Genomic DNA, 19,794 nt, shown 5'->3' with positions numbered 1-19,794 from the left:
CTGTTCAACATATTTCTGATCTCAGCTCCACTAGAAGACACTTGGGTGTAAGATTCTTTGACAGGCTCGTGATACTAAAGGTTTTGGCTTCTCTGTAAATATCTTCTGGTGGATGATAATTTGAACAGCAGTTACAGGCTTTCCAACTCAGGCAGTCAACATGGCAAAAAGAACACAATCTCATCTGTTGTGAAGAAAACAACAAGGAAAACAGTGTTTGTGGAAGATCTAAGCACAGTCTCTTGAAACTTTCAAAGAGAGCCCCAAAAGTGATTCTTCAGAGACTTTGCTGTTCTTAAGATGAGGTGTGTTGATAAACGCATCTCTTTCTAATAAAGAACTGCATATAATATCTCCAGAATATTCTCCAAGAGAGTGAGATTTTGGTTACTACTGACAGCATCCCCCTAGCCTTCTGTTTTCAAAATTCCTTACCAAAAAAAAAATACCAAGAAAGTTTAGAGCTTATCCCTTATGAACAGTTCCAACAAAGGCTGCCTATTAAAATTTTTGGAACAGTTGCCTTTCATAGAGTTTGGTTTCAAATACTGAGAACTTTCCAATCTTTCTTCAAATTTGAAAACCCCCAAGAAGGAGCTGTGTTTTAATGTGGAATTATTTTCATTAAAAATCCACAGGAACAATAACTTTCTCTGTTATCTATTAAAGTTAACAAATATTTTAAATTTTTAATTTATATAAATAAATGCATGTAATATATTTTAAAATTGTATATTAAATAAAATAACTTAATAGGTACTGGTAAAATAATTTTGAAAGCCCAGTTTTAATAATTGGATTATTCTGGTATATTTCAAGAAACTTGAATCTAATCAATTTTTAGTAATTTAAATATTTTGTCCTTCTGTTCGGGACATTGTTTGCATAACTGATTTTGGTTTTTTCGAAGGTCAGAGTCATGTTTTCATTTGTTTCTGAAATTCCACTTTCCTGCTGCTGATGCTAACCCAAATGATTTAAATATGAAGGTATCCTCTACTATCTGTGTGAAGAGAACAAAAGTTATGCATGAATTTCTAGGTTGTTTTGAGGCATAGGGGACAGTATATGATTCTATGTAGTGCAGTGGGTTTTTCTATTGGTATTTTCTGAACAGAACAAATTCTTTGTTAGCATATTATGACCTCTAAAGCACTGCAGAACCTGAATATGTGAGAGTAGACATTAGGCCTGTGTTACTGCATTTCTGTGAAAGGAAAGAGAACTGTGGTACTGGATATTTTGTTGTTTGCATGTCTCTGAAATTATCTAAATTCCTGATATCATGTAACTTCATAGGTTGTGAATTGTTCTGCATGTTGCTACAGAATGCATGGTTGTTTGCATCTTGTTTATCAAAATCTCACTTTGGTGTTTATGGTGAATATTGTTAGGTAGCAAAACTAGGTAACAACTTGTCATTTACTCTTGTCATTACTCTTGTCATTTACTTTCAGGTTTTTTCTAATGTCTGTTAATCGCCTTTATGCGAGAGCTTGCTTACTGTCATATACTCAAACTAGTCTCTGGAGAGCCATAAACACAGTACACAACATGAAGGTTAACCTCTTTGCAAATGTTACTATGTTCAGCTCAAGCCATCTGGAGGCCATGTTTGGACTCATATTTGTCTTTACTACAGACTCATTTTCTGTGAAATGTACCAGTTGTGGCCTTTGTGAGAAAAGTCTACTCTATTTAGAACATTTGCTGAAACATCGTGAAAGGCATCGACTATAAGAAAGTGGCATATAATAGAGATTTCTTGGTCGGACACTGGACACTATTGTTATTGTCCTCTCTTGATGTGCCTTATCTGTGCTAGGAGGGGACTCTTGAAAGGACATTATTCCACTAAGTGGCTGGGATATTTTAGTCTGTCCTTATAAGGGTTTAGCATCTGCAGCTGTATCTTTAATGTGCTCATGCTTAGCATTACATGCAATCACTTGGTGAAATTCCTGAGGTAGTGATTCCATGGTTCCCATCTGTGTTCCTGAGTCTGTGAGCTTCTGACTAATTATACGATTTTCTCTGTACGCTGTAGGAAACGATTCCATTTTGGCTCTAGAAAAAGGGATTGGGTTGGACTGGAATATAGGATTGCATAACTTTTTTTCATCTTTAACCACAAATTCCTGTGAAAGCTATTGCACTTCCTCTGAAGATACCTGCTCTTGGATTTTGGTTTCGAGAGTCATTAGAAATATTCAACACCCATATACAGTCCAGAAGACCTAGCAATTGAAAGGCCTACCCAAAATCAGTCATTAAGGAATCAAGCAAAGTTGCATCCCTAAGGAAACGGCACCATCCGTAGATTCCTATTCTTCTCAAAACCCAAGGGGAAAAGATGGATATCGTATGCAGTTGGGATGACCAGCAGAGCTGGCACAACTGCATCATAGACTCTTCTGTCCCCATTGGAGGAGGAAACATCACAAATATGGGTGCCTTTCCAATGGACAGAATCTAAAAGCTTTTTTCTAGGTGCTGCAAATAAAACCAGAGCTTGTAGTCTCTAACTCCTAGCCTGCAATTGTAGGCAGAGGCAGAAATCTCCCGTAAAAGACTTCAAGCTCTAGATGATCCAAGTAAGTTTTGTGCAACTTGAGCATCTTTTGCAGACAGGGTCTGACAGAGAGGGTTCTTTCAACAAATCCTAGACAAGTCTGGGAACTGCCTTTTAGAGTGTGCCAGCTCTTTGTACTATACAATATAATTATCTGAACATCCTTTTACTCATCTTCCTTTAATGACAGACTTTGTCATCAGATTTAGCGGTTTCCAGGAGAAAGATATCATCGACCCAGTTTACTGAGGTAAGCCTGGGCCTTTTCTGTAGTTTTGGAGGTGTAATCACAAATTCCCTGTTCTCTGTGCTTAATTGTGGTCTGTCAGCTGACCTGCTTGGTCAGCATGTGTGTTGCTGCCTGCTGGGGAAAGAGGGAGACAACTGAGTGATTTGGGGCTCTCCCACAATTTTCCACTCCACCTGCTTTGGAAGTGGCTGTAGAACTGCCAAACATGCTGAAGTGGTTAAGTGTACCAGCTCCTAAAGAAGCTGAAGGGAAGGAGTGGTTCTTGCCTGATGGGTTTTCAAAGGGAGCTGAGACTTTGAAGTTCTGTTTTAGCAGCTGCCAGGTATGCTGCCTCAGCCCTGTGCAGCACTTCTGCCCCCAGCCTTCATGTGTTGCATTCTTCTTTACAGTGCCAGGATGGAGAGAGGGAAATAAAAGAAAATCAATTAAACCAAGAGTATGGGCATTAGCAATAGTGTTGCTTTATTATATTTTACCCTTTGAGTTATAGTGCCTTGTGCTATGTGTCAGTGAAGCACCTTGCACTTACTTGGGCCTATTAGAGTAATAAATTTATTTCACTTCTGTTTTCTTTGCCTTTCTAGTTACTGCTTCCTCACCTCTCTTCTGCTTTACGTCCCCTCCCAAAATAATCATAGTAATTTTAATCTTTTGTTCTGTTATGGCCACATAAAATAGGCAGAGATTTACATCCATGATGCCCCAGAGCTCCTTGCTGAGACTAGAGGGACCAGATCATCTTTCCGATAAAGGAAGAGAGATGTAGAAATAGTAGTAGCTAAACAAAGTCTTCATATAAAGCCTCTGTTTAAAGCAGGAAGAGACACCACTCACTGCTGTATCTGCTGGAGGCAGTTAGCTGGGAGCTTCCCCTTTACTCACTTAACTCTTCTCTGCCAGAAACAAGATGCTGTAACTCAGTTTATTTCACTGAATATTGAACTTCTTTATGATAACATTAACTCCTCTGTGATTTTTCTTGTTGAAGCATTGGGTTACTGGAAATGCTGCAGGCTGAGCTCTATTTTCAGGTGAAGAGGTAGATAGATCCCAATAGGAGGTGGGAATTTATGGAACAACATTAGGAGTGGAATGGGGACTGTATTCTGTATAGCTTAAAACAAAAAACCAGCAAGGAGGCCAAAATTGTCATAAACTGGAATAGTCTCTTCTGGCAAGGCGACACGCTTCTGTCGTATTAATCCTTGGAGGACAAAGTGCCAAAAAATGGGGAGATTCTTGCTCTGCAGTACTTGAAGAGCTTGCTTTTCCAGGTGAGGCTTTATAAAAATAAAAGTCTTTCCACTCTTCTCTTGCAGTTCTTTATAGTCCTGATATATCATCACCTGTTTCTGGGGGCAATAGAGGGGACAGATGCATAGGAAGTTTTGGGAAGGAGGTGCACTGTGGTTTTTTGCTCCAGTGCTGGCTCTAGATTTTTCTAAAATATTTTCTCTTTCCATAGTAAAAATTGATAATATGTAATTCAAAACTGAACCTGCCATTCTATTCTGAAGTTATTTTTTAGGCTGCATTTTAGCTATCAACAAAATACAGCAAGTTTGCTTGAAAAATACTTTGTGGATTTTTAGGGCAGAATTCTTTTCTGAAAAGTAGTTTTCTGCAAGTAGGGATCTCTGGAGGATTCTTAGAAGGAACACTACAGACCTTGAAAACTTCTGTCAGTTTTAGCTTGAGAAGAGCATTGCTAGGAATTTGTGCCATCCTGGTTGAAATAAGCACTTCCAGAAAGTATCTTCCATTACCTCTAAGGAAGTTGGGTGACCAGTGGAGCACGGGGAAAAATAGCACTTACCTTTCACAGTACAAATACGGCATTGTGTGGCCATCATGAGGCTCGCAGAGATTCCAAAAAAGCTAGCTGTAAAACAACCCTGGGATTGCTTTGATGCCAATGTGCCATGCTGCTCTTAGGATGGCTGAAAGTCTGCATGTCATGGTTTGTGTGTAGTATGTATCTGTGGTCTCTGTATCAGTAGCTTTTCTTTTTATTTTTTTTTCTTCGCCCTGCAATGTGTGTGATAGGATGGTCTCGTCTATGCAGCATATACAGTTACTGGGTCAGCTTCTGCAATAGGTAATAACTCATGCTAGTATTCTCTCTTTGTGGATCTGAGCATATTCCTCTACCCCCACCCCCTCATTATATTTTATGTAATCCCTTTGTTACAGACTTTAGGAAGTGTGTGCTGACACAGACACAGTCACCTCTTCCTATTCTTCCTCTAACCCATTGTTAAATGTTCAGTGAGCCACAGCAGGTGAGTTGATCTTTGTACAGGAAGTGGAGGTAAAAAATTTTCTCCCTTAACTCTAGCATAACAAAACTGCAAAAGGAACTCCTTCCTGAGGAGGAAAAATGTTCTGTTTAATAGGTGGGAGATCACTCTCAAATCCAGTCTATTCCTTATCATACCTTGTTACCTTATCTAAATCCACTTGAGGGACAAGGAGAGCAGAAACCATGTAGGGAATCAAGTTTATAATATGGGGAAGTTAAGAATGCTAGAGATGCCTCTTTGGCCAGCGTGTAAGTGCCATTCGGCTTAGGGGACTGTGTAAGTCTATCTTCTTTTTATTGGGAAACTCTTTTAGCTTCATTACATTGGAGCTAGGTTGATAAATTTCAGTTGTTTAAGGGAAAAGGTCTCTTAAGGTCTTTTACTCTGCCCTTGTATCAATACTTGGGGAATTATCCAAAAACAAGAGACTGTTAACCACAAGCATACAGCCTCACAGCAAGGACCCAGAGAAGTGACCGTTAGTTCTTGCTTTGTATTTTTTTTCTTATTTTACTGTATTTCAGCAGCTAGATGTTATACAGCTTTAGTTGTGTTACTGAATGGTAGCAGCAGATGCATCTTGCTGGTGCCATGCTGCTACCCTGCCTCTTTTACCTGGAGCATTTCTCCTAATATGACTGCAGCCCAGCTAGCTTTCAGGTGACACTTTCCACAATCCCTGATTAGGTGAATTTGTACATCTTTGCTCTGGAAGTGCAGAACAGATTCTGGCCTTCCCTTTAGGTATATAGATTATAAACGTAGAAGTGTTGCTTCTTTTGTGAAGTTCTGTTATCTGGCTATAATTCTTGGCCTTGAAATTTATAGGCATGATGTCAGGGAACTGTATACTTCAGCATGCTTTGTCCCCATAGACAGACCATCTAAGCTGTCAGATTTATCAAGTCTTCTCTAAGAGACACTCATCAGATAGGTGTACTGGATGTCAAGCCAAGTTGATTGCTTTCATGAACTTCAGTGCAAATTTTGTGGAATCTAGAGGCTTGTCATGTTCTTTAGAGGTTTCTTTATGTACTGGGTATTTATTATTTAGACAACAAAACACCCGAAGTTAGGAGCGTATGACATCTCTACTCCATGGTCATATGGCACAACTAAAAAAGTCATTTAGGCCTCAAGTGGTATGAGACCTGGACAGCACAAGCCTGGAGGAACCCTTAAGGCCCTGTAGCATAACTCCATCCTGTGCTATGTGTTTTGGGAGGCTGATGATGGTGGCAGGGGCATTTAGTTCTGGGGAGGGGCAGAGGGCTTTGAGACTCTCCCCCATCTCATGAATCCTAACCCTACAAAGCTCAACAGCCTGTTTTTTGTTTGTTTGTTTATTCTTCTCAAGTGCTCTAGATTTCACCAGTTTAGCCTAACTGTAACTTTTTGGTTGCCTCTTGAGACTTGAACAAGGGGCCTGAGCTGCTTTCTTCATTCCCCATTCTCTTACTCAGTGGGATCTTGCAGCTGCTGCTTGAGCACATATAGCAAAGAGTACCACGCTCTGGGAAAGCCTACGCAGAAGGAGACTTAATGGAAAATATTAAGGAGAAAAAAATGTGTTTGATGGACTTTTAATATAAAAAGGGGGAAGAAAAAGAAAAGAAAAGGGGGAGGGGGAGATTTATTCACTGTAATAGGAACCAAATGTTGGCTGGGACAGCAGCTGCACTCTCACTTGTTCCCTGTAAACTGTGTGAGCAGCTTTTCAAAGGAGGCATTACAGAGTGCAGGGCTAACTTACTGGTCCTGACTTAACCCTTGCCTCTCTGGAGAGAAGTAGGGAATATGGGTTTCCAGGAGAGATTAGTACGTTTAATTACAGACCCAGTCATAAGCATATTCTAGACAGATAGCGGTGCCCATTTACTGTTTTCATCCTCATGTGCTACTGCTGCATGAAATGCAAAATCTGTTTGGATAAAGCACTAAAAAAATATATGGCTAGGAATAAATAGAGCCCATCAGTCTTTTCCAGTTTAGTTTTCAACAGACTTGCCTACTTTGATAGAGGAAAACTAGAAGAATGTCAGTACAAGTCACGCTTTGTGTTGATCCATGCTAGGATTTTACAGTGGAACCTCTGCAGCGAGCAATACCTTTCCCACCTCTGTAAGTGGTGCAGTGTTGCATCTAAGATTCTGGTACTTTGAATTCTGAGGAGAGTGTATATTCATCCCAGAAACTCTGCCTGGACTAGGACAAGTGATCACATTTAAGGTGGCACTTAATACATTGTCTAAGTTTGAATGACTTCTCTTAATTAAAGCAGAGCTAGATAGTACAGTGAGGTTACTTCACTTAGAGTCCACCTGCTCTGTCTGAACTTCACTAATTAGTCAATACTTTAAAATTGGGGCAATTGCATGTCAGATTTAAGCAGGTAATCTTCCCCAAAACTTCCTTGTGACAGCAAAATGATACCAAGTTTCTGTGATAGTCTTATCATGTATGTATGTCTTGCTATTAAAGTATTTTTGCAGGCTCTGTGTTTGCAGGTGTAGAAGTATGTGCAGGAAACATGAAGCCAGAACCACCTTCCATTCAGTAAAGCTCACCCCTATGTTTGCACTAATTGAGGATAGAAAGACTATGTGATTTCGTCTATCTAGATCACGTGGAGGAGATATGCTCAGTTGCCTTCACTGCTTCTCCAGTGACCTGATGAGCCACAATAGGATGAAGGCATTGAACTTTGCAGTCAGCTGGCTGTTAGTTTTGTTCTTGATTTAGCCTTTCTACTAGTGAAAGCTGCCATGTGTAAAGAGAAGAAAAAAATAGTGGTGTTTACCTGCCAAGTATTCCCCAGATCAGAGAGACTGACAGTATTTTGTAACTGGCATGGAGCCAAGGATGCTACTAGGGGCCCAACAAAAATTGGCTCCACTGAAGGGTAAATATTTCATTTAATTTGCTAAGACTGGCAAGTTTAGTGCTTCTGAATATGAGAGGTTGATAAGGCCAGCTAAATCTGGGAATAGTTGAAGTAGATTAGGCCCTGCCTGCAGAGGTTTTCCAGTGCTCCATAATCTCGCCCTGCCTTTCCCCTGCTAGACTGTCACAAAGCTGTTTTGGTGCACCTCATTTCTAGCCTGCTACACTCATGACCTTGCCTGAATATGGAGACCTAGGACCTAAAATGCACTTAATTCCTGATCTGCAGCAGAATTGAGTAGGCACTACATTGCCTTTGCTATAAAAAAATCTTTTTGCTCCAAAACCCAGGTGTCTCAATGGCAGGGAAATAGCAGGAATAATTTTCAGAAGCCAGGGAGCAGGAAATAAATTATACAGCACATATACCAGAAAAGAAGGAAGCCCATGAACTTTGATAGTACTTGTAGAATAACGTGAAGGAGCAAGAAGACAGTGGGCTTTCCCTGTATAGCTATTGTGCATGCACATGTGGAATAAGGTGCTCAGTTTTGAGCACTTGCCTAGCCCCAAATACTGATAAAGTGGAAAAAGTTCAGAGAAAAGCAATATATAATCAAACACCCAAAGCGACAGACTTGAGGAAAAAGTTGAAGGAAGTTAAGTGTCCCAAGAAGGCGTAGCTCTAGTAGTGAAGGTTTAGACTTGAAATAAGAGGAAGGTCATGCAATGAAACAGAGAAAATGTAAGTTTAATTGGGAATTTTGGGGAAAATTCTTGACACTGAATGTGTACCTGTGGACCTGGGCAGCTGAGAGTGCGACACATGGACTCCTCCAGCCACTGAAACATGCACAAATCCAGCACCACGAAGAGATGAGTTGGATGCTTTTGCTCACATCTTTGTTTTTGAATAAAATTCTTGTAACAACATCAACTCTCTCAGTTGAAAGGGAGAATTGTGAGAATAGCACAGGGGGACTTCTGACATTTGTTAGTAATTATGCACATTATAATGTCCTGGGATGCTTGAATTGTGCCTCTGGTAGCTATTACAGTTAACCTGTGAATGGATATGAAAATTGTAGTTCTTTGCCTAAACCAACTCACTCCCAAGGCTTTTCACATGGACCTTTTACATCTGTTTTCTCATGGCACAAAGATACTGATGATAAGAGCCTCTTGTGTAGGTAAAACTAGCTTGAGCTGCTGGGAAAGTGGGAAGCTGAAGAACCAAGGCTGAAACTATCACAAGATGCCTGCATCTGTGCCTCATCACTAAGAAAAAGTTTGATTGATGGTCTGGGACAGAAACTCTCCTACATCTCTGCAACACCTTCATCATGGGAGATTGTATTTGTCACTTTGAACTGGACTTGAACCCAAAATGCAGTTCCACACATTTATTATGCCAATGCAGCCTTGACAGGCTGCTCATTAACTTTAAAAGCTTTTTCTTGGCTTCTCTTGCAGAGCTCAAAAACGGATTGCAGGCCAGGTAATGGCATCCTTGTATTATACAGGGCAGCTGCTTCCTGCCCCTTCCCTGTCTCCAAGTACCTGCACCGTGGCGAGTTCTGGACAGCTCCCTGTGCCTCAGAAGATCTCCAAAGTCCCAGGCAGAGTTTTTTTTAGGAATATTAAAAATGCTTTGTTTGCCTCTGTTTTTTTGGAAAGCTAACTTTCTTTACCTTTGTAACGTAGCAGCTGCTGCTGCATGTTTTAGGGGCTTGCATGTTCCAGCAATCAGAGCTACAGACTATGCTAAAATGCAGACTCTTGCTGACTAAACTGTACCAAAGTCACTCTTTTCGTAGACACTCCTGATAACAGCAGAGGCCAGGAGCAAACCGTTCTCAAAGACTTGTTTTTCAATTTTTAATTTATTGCTTTTGAAGCTGAGGGGAGAGAAAGAGGGAGAAAAGACAAAGAAGGGCCTTGAGGCAAGCGACGCTGTAAGAGGCCCGACAGTCCTGCATCCCAGCCAGGCCCCCAGCGTCCTGGGCTTTGTCCCACTATGTTTATCATTGCTCCATAGCCAGCCCCAATCTAGGGCCTATTGTTAGGGATGGAAGAAGCATGTAGTGTGCCAAAGAAAATGTTCTGTGTTTTTCTGAGTGCCTGAGCATAAGTCAGCAGGATGCTGGGAGCTGCCACACTATACAGAATCATTAGTTACTAAGCGAACTACTTTCTAGCAGCTGGTGCCCACCAAAGCTTTGTACTGAAAGCTTCCTGGACTTGTCATACCACCTGAATGCCCTGTGGGAAAGAAACTGCTGCCTAAGATTGTCTTGCATTCCATGGCAAGGTGGGAGCATTGATTTATAAATGCACTGCGTTCCCTTATTGCAAGCAATGTCCCATGTTCATCCTTAGCTCCAGCCTTTACAGGAAAGGATGTAAAATACTTTCATTGTCAGCTTGTTTCCTCGTTTAAAAGGAGGATAATTGTTTTCTCAGTTTGCTAGACCTCCAGCTATACTGACTCCTGCTGTGATCCTATCAGTTCTCACAAACTAAGCAGGGTTAAACATAGAGGAATATTCTTCAAGAATGCTGAAGCTTAGTTTTCACAAGTAATTTGAGCCTAGTTTGCATTGCCTTTCAATGGGATGTAGGCACTTTTCAGATGTTTCAGAAGTGCCTGCTTAATAAGTGATATATGAGTAACACCAGTGTACTTAATGAATTGGTATTGTTGTCTGCCACACAGGAGTTGTTATCAAACAAGTGCCCAGTTGTGCCACTAGAAGAAGGCTTCAGCTGAAATACAAATGAAAGCCCTATCTGTAATATTTGTGATACTTAAAAATCCTTAAAAGTTTTTTGGGAACATTGGAAGCTTTAAACCCAATTTATATCCAAATTATGCATTAAGAAATTATATACTGGATCCCTTCTATTCCTGCATTGCCCTCCCCTCCCCTGATTATTTCCTTCTAGTTTCACTTTAGTAAAGATTTTTCTTTGCCCTGTCCTCTGCTGTTGTCTCTTATTGTCCTGTATTACTCATCCCAGCAGCGGTTGTGTTGTAGCAGACCCTGCTTTGTCAGATGTTTGAATGAGTTACATAGGAATGGTGGATGCTAGGAGAAGCGTGGGCTATCATTAGTAGTTACTAGTGTCATTCTTTTAGTATGGACTTGCTGTATGTCAGATAGTTCTTTGTACCTATAAGATTCTCAGTGAGTGGTGTTCTGTAGTCTGGTCTTGTCTACAGTTTCAGTCCTTGGTATTCCCTTCAAATCTGTTTGAAGTGGGAACAGAAGCCAGCTCTCTTTTTTCTTGTAAGAGCTGATAACCACATCCCTTCTGTATGGAGGCTGGATTTCATTGAGCCTTTTCTTTCTGTAGTCAATTAACAAATGTATTAGTGTTTTATTAGTATTTAGTATTTTAGTACACTAGTATTAGTTCCTAGTACAAGTGTAGGTAGTTGATTGCATAAGACTTGCTTACGTTGGAAAAGAGCTAATGAATCGGAAAAGAGAACTAGAGAAAGGGAATTTGGAAACAGAAAACATGGAGAGGAGTGCATGGTGTTGTAGCACTTTTAGGCTGGGTTGTGATCATAATAACATGGAGATCTGTTGAAATTGGTCTCAGAAGCAAACCTGTATCTTTTGTGATGCAAAAATCTGCAGCAGAGAGGTCTTATGCTGTCAGTGAAGAGGAAGAGGGAATTCTGGCCCAGGCCTTATGAAAACTACAGTTGAAAGAAAGGAACACAGTGGGTTTCTTGCCAAAAATACTGAGTAGCCCTAAGGGCTGCTGGAAGGACAGAATCTTGCTTACAAAGGATGGGCCATAATGCCAAGGCTGAGATTTCCTGTACATAGTGAAGGCCTGAATCCTGGCCAGGTCTCTAAACTACGCAACTCATAAATAATCCTGAGCAAGCTCTGAGAAGATTGCTCACAAACAGCCTGGCTGACCGAATGAAACCCAATCTCTTCTGGTGGCACAGGCAGGATTTTCTATTTCCCATTTGCATGTGTGTGCATCTATGCCTATATCTGTCATCTGTACATGTGAGCAAACGAATATTCAGTCAATCGTTAGTGTTCAAGCAACAATCCTGAACTGAAAACAAGCAGGTCTGTGAGTACTGACTCTATGATCCTTACTTCCATTGGGAGTGTGGGGGTTTTTCTGGTTATTTTTGGCTTTGCCTAAAACAGTGTCAGTTGTGAAAAAGCTTTTCCTTCAGTTTGGGGTATTTATATAGTCTTTCTACCATGTGAACTCTATAGTACCTATTAAGGTGTGAGGTCCTTTACAGCTTTTTTCCAGCCTTCATTACTGTGCTGAGCCTGTTGTAAAATTCCTTAAGCAGAAGAGCTAACTTCAGAATGGGTGCAAAGGTGCTGTCATGCTTCGATAAATCATCTGACAGGCAGAGACTGAGAATAGGAGCTGCATCATGATGCATTCCTGTGAGCATGGCAAATAGACTGAGAGCTGGAGCATGTCTCTGGCAGCAGCATATTGAGTCTCAGATCCTAAGCCTTGTTCTCCTGTACCAGGGCAAGCGATGCCTTAGGTGTAATATCAGCAACTTGATAACATGTTATATGGGGACTTTGCAAAACTGCAGATGAAACATCTCTCTACAAAAGTGATCCTAAGACTTGCAAATATGCAGGCTTTCTGTTGTCAAATATTTAATGCTTATATTATAAAAGGTTGAAGTTGTATATAATGAATTTATATTGATTTCCATCTATAAAGAAGCAAAACCCATGGAAGCTAACAGAAGCATATTCTGTTATGTGTTTTCAATATAGTATCTAGAAAAAAGTAAGTGCTGTTGTGCTGTATCGTGTGGAGAGAAGATATTGGAACTGCAGGGAGTTGTGTACAAGACTGTTTATGCTGCAAGAAAATGTTAGCCAAATTTTTTGTGGTTTTGTTTGTTTTTTAAAATTTGGTTCTTCCTAAAGATTTAATAACATAGTTTCAATAGTGTTTTCCTGGGTAGTTTAAATCAAGCTTATCTGAGCAATATTATATCCTAAAGAATTTATTTTGGACTATAGATCATATATTGGTTAAAACAGAAAAAGTGGATTAAAACAGGTTAGAAAACAAATGAAAGCATTTGAGAGTTCATTGAAGTGGACAAAGGCTGGAACAAGGCAGCATTCCCAGTGCATTTTTAAAAATTGTATTCAATACAAGTATTTGTATTTCCATAGTTAATCCTTTGCCAGATACCTCAAAACAAAAGAAATGAGGATCAAGGAAATGATACTAAAGTTTTGCCATTCAGTTAGTGGCCCTCACAGTACTACAGACTGCAGTCACTGTACATCATCTCTGTGGCACAAAGCCAGTTTGACTATCAGCAGGTCCAGCTTTAGTGGAGTTTTCATTTAAATCATTTTATCTCCTCCATTTCATCTTGACTTTTATGTTTTAGAACAAATCACTCAATCTTTAGTTTCCCAAGCATTCTTTTGGATCAAAGGATAGATTTTATGCATTGCAGGTTCTGAGCTGGAGGTAGATATGGGAGAAGTTGGAACAGACATTAGTTTCTAGAATTAATCACATAACTTGAATGAACACCTTGAAGAGTGCTTGACTGAATTCTCTAACTTCTGACTGAGACCTGAGACAGGTTTAGTTTCAGACCCCTGATGCATAAACAATACTGGTTGCATTTACGCAGACCAGATAGACTATCTGGTTCAGCGTCCTGCTCAGACAGTAGCCCATGGAAGATTCTGTGGGAAGAGCATTAGGTGATGTTATGGAATGGTGATACTTCCCCAAAACTCTCTCGGACTCGGTAATCAGTGATTTTTCTGGCCAGGAGATGATATCTTTGTATATAAATAGTGTTGGTGGATCTTGCTTCTGTGAGTTTGTCTAATCATTTTTGAACCCCTGTAAATTTTTGGCATCCTTAGCTTCCTGTAGCAAGAAGGCATCCACAGTTTAATTATGTGTTATGAGAAAAACTACCTCCTTTTGTTTGTTTTAACCTGCCCACCTGATGACTTCACTTGGTTTTCCCTATGTCTTGTATCATAGAGGTGAGTAATTGTTCCCTATTCTCCTTCTCCCTGAAGCTCATGATTTTATAGATATTTTTCATATTTCCTTTCAGTTCTTTTTCCAAGCTGAAGAGTCCTTATTTATTTAGTCATTCCTCAATATATAAGCTGTTCTATACCTTTGATCATCTCTACAGCATTTCTTTGTACTTTTTCCAGTTCTACTGTATGCTTTTTGAGAAGGGAGGAGAGGCATGGGTTAGAACTATCCTCAGTATGCAAGAGATGGATGCAATTTTGGTTTATATGGTAGCATAGTAGTGTTCTTGGTTTTGTTCCCTATGCCTTTTCTAATAATTCCTAACACCGAGTTTGCTTTTTGAGAATATTTTAGTGATGTTTTCATAGAAAAATCTATTATAGCTATAGTAATAGCTGAATAGAACTAACTAGTTCAAAGTCCATCACTGTGTAAAACTAGGATTGTGTTTCCCTGGGTACATGACTTTGTAGTTATTAAACTGAATATCATCTACCAATTTAATGTCTGATCATTCAGTAATGTGATGGTTTTTTCATGCTTTTCAGTGAATTTCAGTTTTTCAGCAGCAAACTTTTTTTATTTCACTCTTTTTTTTTTTTCCCAGATCACTTAAAAATGTTTTGAACAGCAGAGACTGTAGCATAGATTCTTATGGGACTCCAGTGGTAATCTCCTCCTGTTGTGGAAATGGTCCATTTATTCTAGCTCTGGTTTCATGCGTTTTAACTAGTTATTAAATTCATGAGAGGTAACCCCTTTATCCTACGTTGGCTTACTTTATTTAGGAGCATTTTGAATGAACTTACCGAATTTTCTCAACTGAGAAATTGCTGGTGTGAAAAAGTTACTCTAGGCAAATGGACAAATACAGTTGTTGTTTAGTTCGAAACAGAGGTATTGAAGATCATAATCTTTCAGTAGTACTGATGAGGAATTAATCAGGCTGTTTACTGAGCACTAATATGACTTTGATGGAGCTCCTGAATGCTCTTCAGGTTTGTATCTGGTGCAGTTGATGTTTGTTTCAAGGGCTGGTCTGCAGTAATCCCCAGCTATCTCCCAAAGGGCGCATCCCAGTCCCAGCACAGTCCTTTGTGCTTTTCAGCTGTCAGCATGACTTGACTTTACTGGGGAGGGTAACAGAGACTCTAGCTGCTTCACACAAGGGAAAAGTTCAATGAGCTTTAGCATCAGAATGGATGGTGGCGTCTGTATCTATGCAGTGGAAGGAGCAGACACTACCCTTGGGATGGGAGTTGAGTCCAGGTGAGAGCAACCTGCTGATAAGCCGTGTGGTGAGCTGGTGGAGAGGAGGCAGCTGGGGATCGTTTCAAAGATTCCTTGTGCCTTGTCTAGTCCTCCTTTTAGGTTATGATTTTTGTGGCATCCTGTGCCCAGTAGGGGACAGTGCTGGGAGGCCAGCAGCACACACGCATCCATGGATCCAGAGCTGAGCAACTGCAGGTAAAACCACAGTAGTACAGGGTCATGACCCCATTACTGGGGCAGAAGGGGGAAGGCAGGTTCAGAAGAGGGAAGCAGCTCTCCCAAGGTTAACCACAAAGCCAGATTCGGACCTATACAACTTGGGTTTCAAGGCCTGAGTACTGTCAGCAACATTACAGTTGTCGCTTTTCTAAGCACTGGTGAAAGGAAAAGAACTGAAAGGCTAAGAATCTTGTAGCAAAAGGGAGCGGGGATTGAGAGTCATTTATCCAGTGTTGCACTGGGGTACAATGGAAGCAAAGGACTGAAGAAGCATGGGTGGGATTCCTTGAACAGAGAAGTCTAGAGAAGGCTACCTACAGCCAATGGTCCATAAGAGCAAAAGTGATAGTGGTGCTCCAAGCAGGAGGAGACCCAGAGGATGCAGGGTGGAGATGCTGGCAGCTGAACTCCTTTTCCACTGGGTTGTCTTACTCCTCTGTTGCTGAGGAGCTGAGTATGGAGAGTGACCCCTTAGTGTTTAGAGTCCTTGTCCTCAGTTTGCTTTGAAAGGGGTGCATTAGGTTATTTTTGAGGGAGAGTACATAGAGCTGGCAGTTGCTTCTGGTCTTGTTTGAAACATCCTTCTGAATATTTTAAGGGTTTGCTGTGATGATAAAGCTTGTGGGGGAAGGTGCAACACATTCAAGGGAAGCTGTGACATGTTCAGACAATCTAGGTTGTAAGTTTTGACAGGATCCTGAAGCAAGGAGATTGCAGTTAACTCTCTTGCCAAAACCATGACCTACACTCCGAATCATGGCATGAAATGTAAAAGACACCAAGTATCTTTTACATCCCAGTTACTTATGACATGCGTAGGAAATACAGGGGAAGTCTGCCCTGGGAATCCAAAGGAAATATTTGGTAAGAGTGGCTGAGAGAAACATGACAGACATCAGCAGAAACTTGGGAAGCTCAGGCATTGAGGCTTGAAGGCTTTATCAGCCAGAGTGTCAGGATTCAGTGGGTCATATGGCATCCTGTCTTGTGAGCACAGGATGTGCGAGTTGCTGGGCCATTGTAGCCTCTTCAGGACACCTTGTGGTCCTGTCAGTCTGCCACCTGCTCTCTGCAAAGCCCCTCGGCCTTGTGTAGAAGTCTGTTGGTGCTGCCTTCTCACCGAGGCTTACAAACTTCAAAGCAAGCCAATGAGCTCCTGTTAGTACTTATCATGTTGCAGGCCACAGCTGAACTCCTGCTGTATAAGCCTGGGTTGTAAGAGCTCCTGCCTCTTTGCAGGAGGTCTCTTCTCTTCTGGAAAAGGCTTGCATTACTCTGATGAAAGAAATGAGCTTATCTTCAGTCCCCTCAGGTCTTTTGGATTGTAACTGTATGGAGTCAATATGTGCCCTAGTTGCAACCTCACCCTACCAGTCCTTTATCCTCTTTGTGGATATTGTACTGCATGTCTGTCTTCTATTCCACTCTCACTGCAGCATGTGTGTGCTTGGTGTAAGCCTTGTGTTAGTGTATTAAGAAAATCTCTACAAATCCAAATAAATAATTATCTCATTAGTGATGGGAATCCTTAGCTCTTTTCCTGCTGCAACTCTGCCTCTCTTCAATGCTCATCAGCTACAGACATGCTCCAGTTTAGAGTTTTTCTTCTTTTTTCCTTTGTTCTCCTCAAGCATGGTGTTACGGCTAGTAATATAGTCCAGCCTGGAATTCAAGAAACTCCTTAGCAAGGCGGCAGTTGGCACATGGTACCTCTAGCAGATGTTGTGCTTGCTGGAGGCACTCGATACAAATTCATAGCTGGCTAAGTATTAAGGGATTTTTAGGAAGCAGCAGTACCTTGTAAGCAGGAGTCATTATATGCAGAGTGGTGAAAGCGTGATGACTCTTTTTTTTCTCAGGGCTCCAGAGAATCATCATTTTGCCTGGGAAGGAGAGATGGAGAACAGTGTCTACAACAAGGTGACATGGAGTCCGCTGGCACATCCCAACTATCAGCTCCATTTTGCTGTGCAGCAGCTTCAGCAGCAGAAACATCAATCACGACAGCTGTTGGAGCAAAGCCAAGCCCGGCACCAGGTAACTAAGAAAAAATCCTGCCTGAGATGTAGCAGTGCTGACTGAGTCTTAGATGTGCAGAACTAACACAAAGCCAGTACATACGGCACAGCTTTTGTGAAGGAAGTAGCTCTTCAAGTGGGTTGCAACAAAACTAGTATTACCTGCAGTGATTTTGATAGCATTTTGATGCTATCAAATGGCTTCTTCCTCTGCATTGGCATCCTCCTCCATTTGGCTACTGGCATGCTGCTGCTTGCTTTTCTGCACCAGTTCAGGGTATCCCCTTATAGTGCCTCAGACAGCCTTAGAACTGTCTACAGTCTCCACAGTTCTTTGTCACTAAATCTCATCACTGATGATATGTTCCTGCTTTGACTTGAGTTCTCCTTGGGTAGTGCTTCAAGCTGGGTCACTGTTGTATTTCAGTGTTTCTAAACATAGGATCTTGAAATTGTGCTGGCAACTGTGTCCTCTGTGGCAAACAGACCCCATCAAGGCTTCATCTTGACTAAATTCTCCTCCTTCTGGATGTCCTCTGATACGATGCAGTTATCAAAAGAGCAGTACGTTAAGGGGACTCAAAAATTATTTAGGAGAATCTTCATTCTTTTGAAGAAATGCATTAATGTCTTTTAAGAGCCTTCAGTGTGTGGGAGGCATGGCCACTGACCCAGATGGTAGATGCAAGTTTTTTTGCAACCCTGAAAATCTCCAGGCCTCCTACACATTTTGTTATTACTACATTTCAGATCTTCTTTCACTGCTTTGCATGGAACTGTCTGATGGATATATGACTCCTTTGTTACAATTGCAAGGAGAAAAGATGGGCTAAATGTCCAAGAGCTAAAGGAAATATGAAAAAGGGTTTGTATTGTTGATGTTCTGGATGACACCTAGATGCCAAAGGTGGACCACTGTGTCTGGAACAGTATTTCCATCCTGCCTGGGGAATATTCCAAGGTTACAATGTGTTCATTGGTGCACTCGTTACCTTTCTTTGTTATTATGGAGAGAAAGGTGTGTTCTTTATTCTGGCTTTCCTGCTAAGGGGAAGGAAGTCTTTGAGTGAACAAACCTTCACTCAAAAGAGATTGGTCTCTGTTAGGAAGGAGCTATTTGCTGGGCAGTCTGGCAGGACTGGACTCCAGCAAAACCATGCACAGAGCTAACATGCGAAGGTCTGAATACCCACTCTCCCTCCTGTGAAGCAGATGAATCACTAGTCAGGGTCTTTGAGAATAGGTTATAGGCAAATTGCCCTCATCCTTTTCTGAGAGCATCTTGAAAGAGAGGCCGTTCTGCCTTTGCTCCTTGCACTGCTTTCAAGGCCCTCACTTAGCCACGCAGTTTCCATCCCCAGATTCCCTCACCTACAGTCTTCTTGCTCTCCTGAGCAGGAGGTCTTCCTTCCATCTCCATCCAAGGGGCTCCGAGTGGGCAGCTGTGACTGCTTATGAGCTCAGGAAGGGGCTGTAAGCTGGCTTGTGCCTGTGAGGAGGCTGGAGCTGGCCATGGGGCCTGGCTGAGCCCTCTTCTAATTGCTGACATAGGGCTGATGTTATTCTTGGCCTGGGGTAGAGCCATTACTCAGGAGTTTCTGTTAAAGTGATTCTTTGTTACACCTCCTCTCACCCTCACAATGTCCCCTTCCTTTCTCTCCCTCCCTTCTCCTTCCGAGCCAAGCAGTTTGGAGTTGCAGTATTGAGGCCATTGCCATGCCGCAGGGCTCAGGCTGCACTGAAGTTGCCATTAATGAAGAAAGGTATTTGCTGAACATGGGGGCTTTCAGACTTTCTGTAGTGAAAACCACATCTTAATAAAATGATTGTCTCTTGGATGCTTCCTCTCCCACTAGACATTGTATGGAGCCAACCAGACCTCCCCTTCCAGTAACAGTTGCACCGATCCTCTGATGCCCCTCCCAGTCACTGCACTACCCTCATCTTCATCTGTCTATCCCCTGCTCCCTCTCTAGTTTCCTGTCACTGACCTCTTCCTTCTGCTAGTTAGCTTCTCAGACTTCAGTCCTTTGACTTGGCCTTTCCAAGAACTGCCTTCTCTTTCCTGCTGCTTACACACTCCCTGCCCTACATCTCCTTCCCACTCACACTGCTTTGACTTCCATCCCACCTTTTCCTGATGGCCATCATTTGTCCTCTCTTTTTCCCCACAGTTGATGTAGGTAATCCTAGCCTGCATGGCTTTACCACATTTCCTAGTCAGTGTCACCT

The 19,794-nt window shown here is 41.5% G+C and overlaps 1 protein-coding gene across 1 annotated transcript in view; it reads left to right on the top strand.

The window, feature by feature from the left end:
• The window catches only part of LOC104083506 (tubulin polyglutamylase TTLL5-like), a 72,025-nt gene that overhangs the window by 29,629 nt on the left and 22,602 nt on the right, over positions 1 to 19,794 (top strand). The window contains exon 3 of the mRNA XM_009587010.1: positions 17,404 to 17,581. Coding sequence (XP_009585305.1) covers positions 17,404 to 17,581 — 178 coding nt within the window. The remainder of the gene's footprint in view (positions 1 to 17,403; positions 17,582 to 19,794) is intronic.

This window comes from Fulmarus glacialis, unplaced genomic scaffold, assembly GCF_000690835.1.
Source record: "Fulmarus glacialis isolate BGI_N327 unplaced genomic scaffold, ASM69083v1 scaffold14511, whole genome shotgun sequence".
Taxonomy (NCBI): domain Eukaryota; kingdom Metazoa; phylum Chordata; class Aves; order Procellariiformes; family Procellariidae; genus Fulmarus; species Fulmarus glacialis.
Note: the sequence above shows the minus strand (reverse complement) of the source record. Positions and strands in the feature narration are given on the sequence as shown.